Source organism: Bos indicus, chromosome 6, assembly GCF_029378745.1.
Source record: "Bos indicus isolate NIAB-ARS_2022 breed Sahiwal x Tharparkar chromosome 6, NIAB-ARS_B.indTharparkar_mat_pri_1.0, whole genome shotgun sequence".
In the NCBI taxonomy this organism is placed as follows: Eukaryota; Metazoa; Chordata; class Mammalia; order Artiodactyla; family Bovidae; genus Bos; species Bos indicus.
Window position 1 is genome coordinate 93,283,275 of NC_091765.1, and position 12,549 is coordinate 93,295,823.

A 12,549-nucleotide genomic window follows, 5' to 3' on the forward strand; every position below is an offset into this window, starting at 1 on the left:
TGTGATATCAGACTCAGAATGATGAAGTCATTAATTTGTTCATTCTTTCAGCAAACATTTTTCATGTTGTACTCCTTATTAATTACCTACCTGCATTTGGGTGGAGATACTAAGTAGGTGGTTGGAGAGCCTGAGGGAACTTGTGGCCAGAAATATAAATTTGGCAGTTATCAGTGGGTAAATGTTTAAAGCAGTATGTTTAAAGAGATCACTTAAAGGCTGTCCATGGGTGGAAAAAGAGAGGTCATGTGACTGAACCCTCAGGTAGTCCACCTTTTAGAAATCGGCCAAGTAAGGGTAGCTCAGCCAACAGGAATAGAATGACTAACCAGTGAGAATAGAGTTTCAGAGGCCAAGTCATGACTCAGTAGGAAGAGGGGAGACATATTCTGTGAACTACTGTTGACGGGTCAAGTCAGAGGAACACAGGATTATTCTCAGTGGAGTATTAGGGATGTAACTTGATGGAGGTAGGTCTGAGAGAAAGTGGAAGGAAAGAAAGCCGAGACAGAAAGGATGGGCAACTTTTTTGGAAAACTTAGCGTTCTTCAGAAAGTATTAGATGGTTATTGAAAGGCAGTATTTTGTTTTAAGATGGAACATTTTATAGCAAGTTTGTCAGCTGCTGCTGATGATCTGGGAAAGCAGAGGAAGCTGACGGTGTAGAGAGAGAGAGGGGTGGTGTCGCTGTATTGGTGAGGAGGTATGGGATCCAGTGCTTAGATGAAGAGCATTGGCCTTCATAAGAACACAGACAGTTCATCCATATGATAGGGAGGAAAGCAGGTTTGTAGGTATAGATTCAGGTCAGTCAGCAGGTAATTTTTTTTTTTTAACGTATAACTCCTCTTTTTTGGATTTCATTCTTAGCTAGGTCACCACAGAGCATAGATAGAGTTACGTATGTATGCTAAACAGTAGGTTCTCATTAGTTGTCTATTTTATACGTAGTAGTGTGTATATATATATACATCAGTCTCAATCTCCCAGTTCGTCCCACCCCATCCCCCTTCCCTCCTTGGTATCCATACATTTGTTCTTTATGTCTGTGTCTCTATTTCTGCTCTGTAGATAAGTTCATCTGTACCATTTTTATACACTCCACATATGTACATTAATATATATAAACTGGATAAGCAACAAGGTCCTAGTATATAGTGTGATAAACCATAATGGAAAAGAATGTGAAAAATACTGTGTGTGTGTATATAGATAACTGAATCACTTGGCTGTATAGCAGTAATTAACACAGTGCTATAATTCAACTGTTACTTCAATAAAAAATGAATTTTAAAAAGTTTAAGGTAAAACTAAAAATATATGTATATATATTTTTATATATTAAATTTGAGTTAAAATGTTTATGATCAAAGGTTAGGAGGGTATAATGTATGTTTGGAGTCTCCTGCATGATCCTTTGAAAATTCTTGGTTTTTACCTTGATTCCTTTTTTCTCCTTTGTTTATTCAACTGCATCTTTTTCTCTACCTTAATGGAGGACAAAGTAGCATTAGAATCCAGTAAACTTTCACTTTTTATCTCTTTCTTCATGCCAGCTTCTGTAACCATTGGTTTAGTAATGAGCTGCCTCCAGATTGTATCACTCAGTGAGATATTATTTCTACTGCTAGCTCTTGCTGCTTTTCTAGTTCCTTCCTTATGGTAAGGCAGGTCAGATGAATTTCATGTAAAGGTAAGTAAAATGTTCTTCAAAGATTTCAAGACTCCCCTGTTTCAGCTTTTATCTTGTGTTACTCTATAGGTTTTAATTTGCCATCAATGTTTCTAAAGTTTGATAAGCATCATCATTGTATACACTTATTTATTGTTTATTACTGTGGAACAATAATATCACAGATTTAGTGCCTTAAAACAACGCACATTTCCTGTATCAGCGTCTGTGTATCAGGAATGTGTGTGCAGCTAAGCTGCGTTTTCTGCTTCAGTGTCTCAGAGCTCCAGTCGGGGTATCAGCTGGAGCCATGGTTTTGTCTGAGGCTTGACTGAGGAAGATTTGCTTCCAGATTCATATGGCTTTTTGGCAGAATCCAGTTCCTTGCAGGTTTCTGGACTGAGGGTCTCAGTTTCTTGGCTCATGGCTCTCTCCATATGCCCCCGACAACATTGGATCTTGCTTCTTCAGAGCCAGTAGGGAGAGAGACTCCTTCAAGATAAGCATTGCATTTTTATGTCATGTAATCAGTTATGCATAATCATCATGTCTCTTGCCTAGAAGCATGTTGCAGGTCTCATCCACACTCAAGTGGGAGGGTATCACACAAGGGCATGAACACCAGGATATGGGTCACCATAAAGTCTGTTTGCCACAAATCATTTTTTATATCTTAACTTGGATTGAATGTTTCTCTTATTTAGTAATTTTTGCTACTTGTATAGATATAGTGATAACTTTGGATTTCTTGTTTTTCTAACCAGATTCCGTTGGCCGGGACATCCCCAAAATGCTTGAATTATTTAAAACTGGACTTGAAATTAAGGTAGATGAAGAAAGGGAGAACTTTCTGGAGACGAAAATAGCAACAGTAAGTTATAGTGAATATTATTCAGTAACCCCTTTCTTTTTTATTGAAGTGATTCATTAATAATTTATAACATATCAGTCCTTTGAACTTGTCCTTGTCACTGACATTAGGAGTGGCACTAAATATATATATATTTTTTTTGTGGGTTGAATTCATACATTTTAATGGTGCTGTAGAAGTCCTTTTCTAGAGTTACGTGCTACTCTCTGACATTTTCTTATACTTTGCCTTATTTGTCAACTCTGTGTTATTTTTGCTCTCTAATATTTTAAGCGTTTTGGGAGCTGGGTCTAGATCTTATATATACCTTATAGGATATTGCATAATGCTGAGTCTGTAGTAAATATTTAATACTACCTTAAGGGAATTGAGTAATTTGATTTTAATAAATTGTTTCTGATTATCCCTGCTTATGTTTTAAAAACTGCCCACTTACAGAAGATGCTGAAATTAATTTCCAAAATCATTTTTGAGACATTAATATAGATAAGTCAGATTTATAGAGGACTGTGTTTTGAAACATAGTTTTTGGTAGTATTTTTTAATACTACAGAATTTCTAACATACCTATTTAATGTATGTAATTTTTTTCCTATGCAATAACTATAATAATATTGTTAGCCAAATTTACACGATGTTAACCAAGTGCCAGGCACTATTCTAAACGCTTTTCATATGTTCTTTTAATCCTGAACCCTATGAGAGGTGAATTACCATCTCTGTTTTATAGATGCAGGGATAGAAGCCCAAAGAGATTAAGTAATTTTTCTAATGTCTCACAGCTAGTATGAGGCATACTAGGTATTTGAACCTCAGGAGTCTCAAGAGTCCAGGCTCTTTAGCCTTACACCATCTTGCCTCATAACTGGAATTACTTGAAGAGCTGTTATTCCTCCTCCCATGCTACTCCTGAGAGCAATTCTACATTAAAGCCAACAGCTAGAAGTCCAAGGTCATGAGCTGAGCGTATTGCAGATCATCAAAAATATATAAAGGGCCCTTCGCTAATTTTATGGAAGGAAAACTTGGTGCAGAAAGGGGGCAACAAGTTTATTCCAGTCAGGGATTGGGAAACCTCTTATCACCTCCATTATCATCAAAGCTTAGCTCTAATTCATTTGGCACTAGCTCTACTGGAATCTGATGTTGGAATTTTCTTGTTCCCGAAAGGCCCTTGGCTGTGCATCTTCTTTCTCAGGGATGACAACATTGTAATATGAAACACAAGCAGAAAACCAAATACAAATTTTAAGATCATATTCTGGAGTTGTAGAGACATAGCTTGACTACCTGTTCTGCTACTTAAAGGATGGCAGGTTTCGGACAAATTTCTTTCCTGTTTTTCAATTTTTTAAATTGAAGTGTGGTTGATATATAATATTATTTGTTACAGGTGTCCAATATAGTGACTCACATATTTTAGAGGTTATACTCCATTTATATTTTTATAAAATATTGTCTATATTTCCCATGTTGTACAATATATCCTTGTAGCTTATTTTATACATAGTAGTTTATATCTCTTTAACCCCTTACTCCTATATTGCCCCTCCTAAACAAGTTTCTTATATCTCAAACTTCCTCATCTATAAAATTTATATAGTAATATCTATTTCATAGTATAGTTTTGAAGATTAAAAACTTTAGAATGGTATCTATCAACTATTGTTACTCTTTTGGTTGGACTTTTTGGGTCTGTAAAGTATCTTTATAAGACTCTTTGTTCCTAGTTTTATCTTTTTCTTAAGTAATGTTTTCAGTATATTTAATAGTTAATAATTTATGTATATATCCTGACTCAGTGTATAATAAACCATGGCATGTCATTCATTCTTTTTAACAAATACCACAGTGATTGAGACATGGGCTTCAGACCAGACTTACCTGGGTTTTTTAGAGATATAATGCTTTTTTTAATGAAAAATAAATTAATCTGTGCTTAAATAGAATCTTTTTGAGTACAACTGAAATAGTATAGTAGAGTAGGATGTTTAAAGAATGGTTTCATAGGTGTGGATTCAAATCTTAGTTCTGGGTTAGAACTGATGGAACTTTATGAGCCTCAGTTTCCCCCCTTTCTCTATTTTCCCTATATATAACATGATGTTGTTGGTATATACTTTCTAGATTAGGAAGGAATGGATGAGATAATGACCTAATAACTATAAAAATAAAAATTCTAGGCTTCCCGAGGTGGTGCTAGTGGTAAAGAACCCGCTTGCCAATATAGGAGACATAAGAGACATGGGTTTGATCCCTGGGTTGGGAAGATCCCCTGGAGGAGGGCATGGCAACAACTCCAGTGTTCTTGCCTGGAGAATACCATGGACAGAGGAGCCTGGCGAGCTACAGTCTAGGGGGTTGCAAAGAGTCACACACGACTGAGTGACTTAGCACGCAAACACATGCACGCACTTCTGGCTAAGATGGAGTAACAGGGACTTTAATTACACCCCGCCCCAACACACACACCTAAAGCAGTCAGCATTATGTTGATACCAAAACCAGGCAAAGGAAATGACAGTCCATAATGTCATAAATGTAAATATTAAAATTATAAGCTAAACTTTAGCAAATAGAGTCTAGCAGCGTGTAAAAGAATAACATATCATGATCACTTAGGGCTTATCTTAGGAATACAGGTTGCTGCTGCTGCTGCTAAGTCGCTTCAGTCATATCCGACTCTGTGCAACCCCATAGACAGCAGCCCACCAGGCTCCCCCGTCCCTAGGATTCTCCAGACAAGAACACTGGAGTGGGTTGCTGTTTCCTTCTCCAATGCATGAAGGTGAAAAGAGAAAGTGAAGTCTCTCAGTCATGTCTGACTCTTAGCAACCCCATGGACTGCAGCCTACCAGGCTCCTCCGCCCATGGGATTTTCCAGGCAAGAGTACTGGAGTGGGGTGCCATTGCCTTTTCTGAGGAATACAGGTTAGTTTAATACTAAACAATCACTGTAATTTACCACATTTGTTTGTTGTTCAGTCGCTAAGTCTGTCCGATTCTTTGCGACCTCACGAACTGCAGCATGCCAGGCTTTCCCTGTCCTTCACTATCTCCCTGAATTTGCTCAAACTCATTGAGTCCGTAATGCCATCCAACCATCTCATCCTCTGTCGTCCCCTTGTCCTCTTGCCCTTAATTTTTCCCAGCATCAGGGTCTTTTCCAGTGAGTCAGCTCTTTGCATCAGGTGGCCAAAGTATCGGAGCTTCAGCTACAGGATCAGTCCTTCCCATGATTATTCAGGGTTGATTTCAACTAACTAAAAATCAAGTCATGTGATCATCTCTGTAGATACAGAGAAAACATTTGACAGAATCCAACACTCCTTCCTGATTAAAAAGTCTCAGCAAACTAGGAATGCAAGTTAATGTCTTTAACCTGGTAGAACATCTAAGAAAAATCAACAGCTGATATCATACATAGTAATGAAAGGCTGAATGCTTTCCTCCCAAGATCAGGACCAAGATACGGATATCCACTCTCACCAGTTCTTTTCATTGTTAATCTCAGGATTCTAGGTAGTATATTCAGGCAGAAAAAAAAAGACATCCCATTAGAAAGGAGGAATAAAACTGTCATTTTTCACAAGATGACGTGATTCAGCTACTAGAACAAGGAAGTGAGTTAAGTAAGTTTCAGAATACAAGGTTAATATACAGAAATCAGATTGCTTCTATATAACAGCAATGAACGTTTGGAAATTAAAATTTAAAACTAAGGAATGTCAAAGTATTATTAAATAAGTATGAAATACTTAGGGATAAATCTGACAAAAGATAAAACTCCATACACTGGAAACTTCAAAACATCATCAAGAGAAATTAAATAGATCTAAGTAAATGATAAGATGAACCGTCTTCATGGATCAATAAACTTAATATTGTGAAGATGTCAATTGTCCCTAAAGTAATGTATAGACTGTATGGATCAAAATCCCATTAAAATTTTTTGTAGAATTGACATGATTCTAAAATTCACGTGGAACTACAAAGGACTTAGAGGAGTCAAAATAGCCTTGACAAAGAACAAAGTTGGATGGAGATCTATCTGACTTCAAGATTTAAAAAGCTACAGTAATTTAGACAATGTGATATTGATGTCAAGAAACAAAACAATCAGTGGAATAGAGAGAAGAAAAAAAAGTATAAAACACGTATGGACAACTGATTTAAAATAATGTGCAGAAGCATTTTTAATGGCAAAGCAGTAGACTTTTCAACAAATGGCACTGGAACAATTAGATATCTATATGAGATAAAATGAACTTTGATCCATACTTCATACCATACTTAATTACCTCAAAATGTATCAAAGACCTAAATATAAAGTTTAAAATTATAAAACTTCTAGAAGAAAAAGTTGGATTAGGGAATAATGTCTCAGATATAAACCAAAAGCATGATCCACAAAAATAACAAATTGGTAATTCATACTTTTTAAAAATTAAAAGCTTTTTCTCTTTAAAAAAGCTATTAAGAGAATGAAAAAATAAAGCACAGATTGGGATAAAATACTTGCAAATCATCTCTCTGATAAATCCACAATATATAAAGAACTCTTAAAACTCAACAATTAAACAGTCTAGTTTTAAAAGTAAGAAGATTTGGAATACCTCATAAAAGTATAACAAACACACGGCAGATAAATGACAAACATTGAAATATGCTCAGCATTATTAGTCATTATGGAAATATAAATTAAAATCACAATGAGATACAACTGCACATCTACTAGAATGTCTAAAATTTAAAAAACTGATCATACCAATGTTGGTGAGGATATGGAGTGACTGGAATGCTCATATGTTGCTGTGGGGATGTAAATGGTGAAATCCGTTTGGCAAACTGTTCTGTAGTTTAACAAGTTTAATCCACCTACTATATGATCCCAGCACTTCACATTTAGATATTTGCTCAGGAGAAATGAAAGCATATGCTTAGATGCAAAGATTTATAAACAGATGCTTGTATCAGATTTATTTGTAATAGCCAAAACCCAGGAAACATATCACATGTCCATCGACAGGTAAATGTATAAACAAACTTTGTTATTCTATACAATTGAATTTTCTTTCATAATAAAAAGAAACATTGATACATGCTCTAACATGAATGAATGTTTAAAATATTGTGCTGAATGAAAAGGGCATACAAAAGTACATACTGTAGGATTCCATTTATATAAAATTCTGACAAATACAAAGTGATATGTAGTAACAGAAGGCAGCCTGGGAGTTGCTTTAGGGACAAGGTGGCTGGGATGGGGTGGGAATGAGGGATGACAAAGGAACACAAGGAATTGGGGACATGATTGACATGACTGTTATCCTGACTGGTGATGGTTTCAGGAGTATGTGAAAGTGTTAGATGCTCAGTCGTGTCCTACTCTTTATGACCCCATGGACTGTAGCCTGCCAGTCTCCTCTGCCCATGAAATTCTCCAGGTAAGAATAAAGGAGTAGGTACGCTTTCTTTTTTTCTAGGGGATTTTACCAACCTGGAAATCAAACCCAGGTTTCCTGCATTGTGGGCAGATTCTTTACCATCTGAGCCACCAGATAAGTGTATATGTATGTCAAAACTTGTTAGATTGACACTTTAAGAGTGTGTAGCATATCTCTTGGAATACTGTTTAGCAGTTAGAAGGAACAAACTATGGATACATAACCATGATGTGGATGAACATCAAAAACATGCTTAGTGGAAAAAAGCAGATGCAGAAACCACATTTATGTGAGATGTCCAAAAAAAGGGGTGAAACTGTAAAGACAAAAAGATTAGTGGTTGCCTGAGGCGAAGGGGTGGGCAAAACAGGCATTAACAGTAAATGCGCTTCAGAGATCGTTAGTTTGAAAACTGACTTATGGTGTTGGTAGAAAAAATTATTTACAAAGTCATTGAATTATGATTTAGAAAATGGTGAATAATATAATATGCAAAATATGTCTCTATAAAGTTATCAAGTATACCTCAATAAAGATTTAAAAGGGAGTAAAAAATCTGTCTGTGATTGTATCTAATATAACTATTCCATAAAAATATTTATTATTATAATTATCAGAGGTAACAGACTTTAACAGAAAATCTTTGAAAACCCAAAGCACAGTAATATATCTTCCTTAAAAGTCTGAGATTTCCACAGGTGATGTCATTGTATAGTTGGAAATACTAGAGGTTTATTTTTTTTGTTGTTTTGTTGTTATTCCTTCGTGTGATACAAGGATTGGCTTTAGAATGAACGAATGGATGAAAGGGCACTGACAGCATTACATGCCCGTTAGGGGTCCGCTTCGTTTTGGATAAAAGGAGGCTATCCAGAGCAGAGTTCACAAACTACATATGGCCCATGGACCAAATCCAATTGTGGCTGTTTTTTTAACAGACCCGTGACCTAAGAATGATCTTTAACAGTTTTGTGCGTGTGTGTGTGCTAAGATGCTCAGTTGTATCCGACTCTTTGTGATCCCATGCACTGCAGCACGCCAGTCTTCCCTATCCATCACCAACTCCCAGAGCTTGCTCAAACTCGTGTCCGTCAAGTTGGTGATGCCATCCAGCCATCTCATCCTCTGTTGTCCCCTTCTCCTCCTGCCTTCAATCTTTCCTAGCATCACGGTCTTTTCTAATGAGTCAGCCCTTTGGATCAGGTGGCCAAAGTATTGGAGCTTCAGCTTCAGCCTCAGTCCTTCTAATGAGTATTCAGGGTTGATTTTATTTAGGATTGACTGGTTTGATCTTGCAGTCCAAGGGACTCTCAAGAGTCTTCTCCAACACCACAGTTCAGAAGCGTCAATATATATTATATGTAGTGAATCAATAATTTATAAAAATTTAACTTAAACTAAACTTTTCAAACAATCCTTGTCAGTAATATTGAAAGTAAAAATTTTAATTCCTGAGGTTTCACAAAATGAGAGTCAGAATTAAGAGTGTTGTCCTCTATTCATTATAGGCATGTTTAGTCAGGTGTATTTTTTGACATTACACAGAAAAACTAAACAGTGTCCAGATACTATATATGTCCAGATTCTGTAGCCTAAACCTGCCAGAATAAAGACTTTAAAGTAATTTTCAAAGGGTGTCTGTTAGTATTTTATAACATACCACAAATCCATTTTATGTTAGCTGTGAGGCTGTCAGAAATATGTTTTGTTTTTTCTCTGATAGATTGCTTGTTTGATTTAAGAATCTTGGCCTCCAGCCTACTTTCCCAGTAAGCCAGTCCCATTGTTGATTGGTGTTCTTAACGTGTCCTTTATGATAAGGTAAAAGTTCTTTCTAATTTTTTGTTACTATTGACTTTCCCATTTTACAGAGGCACGCATAGTGTCTTTATATTTGTCAAAAACTGAAATGTTCTCTGTCTGTCTGCCTTCCTTCACTTTTGTTAATGTTGACTTCTTCACATATTTCAAAATCATATGTGGTAGTGTTGTAGTTAGGTTTCATTTGCTGAGACTGATGGAGATCAAAGATAGAACTTTTCACTAGGAAAAAAAATTCTCGAGCCGTAAAATATGGCACATTAGGACTTGTACTAGGGGCATTTATCAAGAGGAAAAGACATGAACTGTAGTTTAATGGAAAGCGTGGAGTGTGCATAATTGGTTATTTAACCTCTCATAGTACTTCATACTGTAATAAATTATGACTCCTGTGGCCTATTACGTCCACACCTGAAAGAGCCTATAAAATCTGACCCATGTTTCTGTGTATGTTTTCAAGTAGCAACTAGCTGACTTTTATGTCTGAATCCAGTTTAGTAGAATCTCACATATGTAGAAATCATTACTGTAGTTTTCATCCATTTTAGACTTTGATTTTCAAATCAAGTGTAACCTAGAAATCATCCAGGATTAATAAAGTTAGATGAAGTTTCAGAATAAAAATGTAGATTTGTGATACAATGCGCGATGGACCTTTCAAAGGGTGCAGTGTACTCTAAAATCTACTCAGTTTCAGGTTATGTTTTGGAGCTTTGGCCCCTTTAAATGCTTTGGTGTTAGCACAGTAACTTCATGGGATTTCCGATGATTTATAAAAAGTGTTTAGCTTTCAAAAGAATGTTTCGTGATGACCTGCTATGATTTCAGTCACCTTTTGCCGTTTTCATTTTTCACTTCAAAGTAATTCTTTTCAAGTATCCATGTACATACAAGCTTTTTAAAATGACTTTTCACTGCAGTATTTTTAAAAACACCATAAAATCAGGAATCTTGATGGTTTATCTTCATTTTATCTTAGAGCATTGGGGGCTCCTTGGGTTCATATCTCTTTAGAAGAGAAAACTGTAAAGAGAAATTAAATCACATTCATAACATTTCAGGTAAGAAAATAATGAAATATTACAGATTTTCTTGAAATTTATTGCTTAATAAAGCTTATTTAAGCTCTTATTTGAAATAGCTTAAGCTCTTGTTTGTAAATACCCTCCACATCTGCACATCTTTTTCTTCAGTTTATTTTGAAAAATTTTGAATGAATGGAAAGTTGAAATTATAACCAACACCTATATACTCATCACCTGGATTCACTGATTTTTGTCATATTTGCTTAGAACAACTAGTATACGTAGTTTGTTTAAAGTAGTAGATATTCTTTTATATTTTCTGAATCACTTAAAATTAAGTTGCAGAAATTATAATATTTCACCCCTAAATATTTTAATGTTCATAACCTAAGATACTAAAGTATAGTTGATTTATGTGTTAATTTCTACTATATAGCAAAGTGATTGAATTATACATGTATATACACTTTTTCATATTCTTTCCATTATGGTTTATCACAGTGTATTGAATATAGTTTCCAGTGCTATCTCAAATATGTTTTTTAAAGAACTTTTTTTAGTATAGTTTTTAGAATCTATTGCTATTTTTTTCTATCTATAAATTATCAATTTGCTCTTTTTATTATCTTGAGATTTGCTTTGTTGTTCGTTTTCTGACTTTCTAAGTTTTATATAAGATTTGTGAGTTTTGTTTTTTTTAATACTGAAAGTGTAATTTGCCTCTAATTACAAGTTTGATATTTAGTTTTTTTGTCATTATTTTCTTAGTAGTTTTTATTCTTATTTGGGAGAATATTTTAAACTTTTGGAACCTTTTTTGACTTGCTTAGATTTTTAGTATGTTCTGATTTAACTGCCTTAATGGTTGAAGAATGTATCCTTTTCTTAGTTTCTACTTTTAAAAAATTTCTCAGGACTTTCATTGTGGCCTGTAGTATAATATTAATATTCTTTTCCAAAGTATCACATGGACACTTGAAAATAACATGTGCTCTGAGGCTTCCAAGTAAAGATGGAATGAATACCACAGTGGTAACTGATTAGGAAATGTCAAATCTTAAGTCAGCAATGGAGAAAGCCAAAGAAATAAATTTCAGGATTTTTAAAAAGGCTAGGATCTGGCTCTGGATACCACAGGGACTGAGTGTTAATGCTGTGTGTGGGGATGGAGCAAGAACCCTCTGAAATAGGTTTAGCTGAAAATTATTGAAGATTTTTATATATTTCCTAACCCTGAGTAACTGCCGTTTCCCATGCTAGTAGGTGGCAGGAAAGGTGAAAACAAAGGTCTCTGACTGGGAGAGATCAGGAGTTGAGAAAATTGAAAACAGGGAGATTAAGTGAATCTATGTATATGAAATATTGAGAAACCCTCCCGTCCTCCCCACCCTCTCCTCTTCCCTTCACTCCACCCTCTACTCTCCCCTTACCTGGCTCCCAGAATCCTGGCCGCCAGCCTAGGCAGGAGATTGTTGCTTAGGTGCGGAATCATTTGCGACTCTTTGTGACCCCATGGAGTTTAGATGAGGCTTAATTTAAGAATAATCATCATAATTAGGCTTTTGAGCAGTTTTGTAGCTTTTTTCTTCCCACTTGGACATTCATGGTAGTTTTACTCTTTCAATCTCTGGATGAAGAGGTAATTGTTCATCTTTGGTACTTTGATGATTATTTGACATGATTTATTTGTAGGCTTTTTCTTTTTAATGTAGT

General features: G+C 35.5%; 1 protein-coding gene across 1 annotated transcript in view; it reads left to right on the forward strand.

The window, feature by feature from the left end:
- MRPL1 (mitochondrial ribosomal protein L1) overlaps positions 1–12,549 on the forward strand; it is a 70,698-nt gene that overhangs the window by 40,959 nt on the left and 17,190 nt on the right. Inside the window, exon 7 of the mRNA XM_019962988.2 lies at positions 2,437–2,543. Coding sequence (XP_019818547.2) covers positions 2,437–2,543 — 107 coding nt within the window. The remainder of the gene's footprint in view (positions 1–2,436; positions 2,544–12,549) is intronic.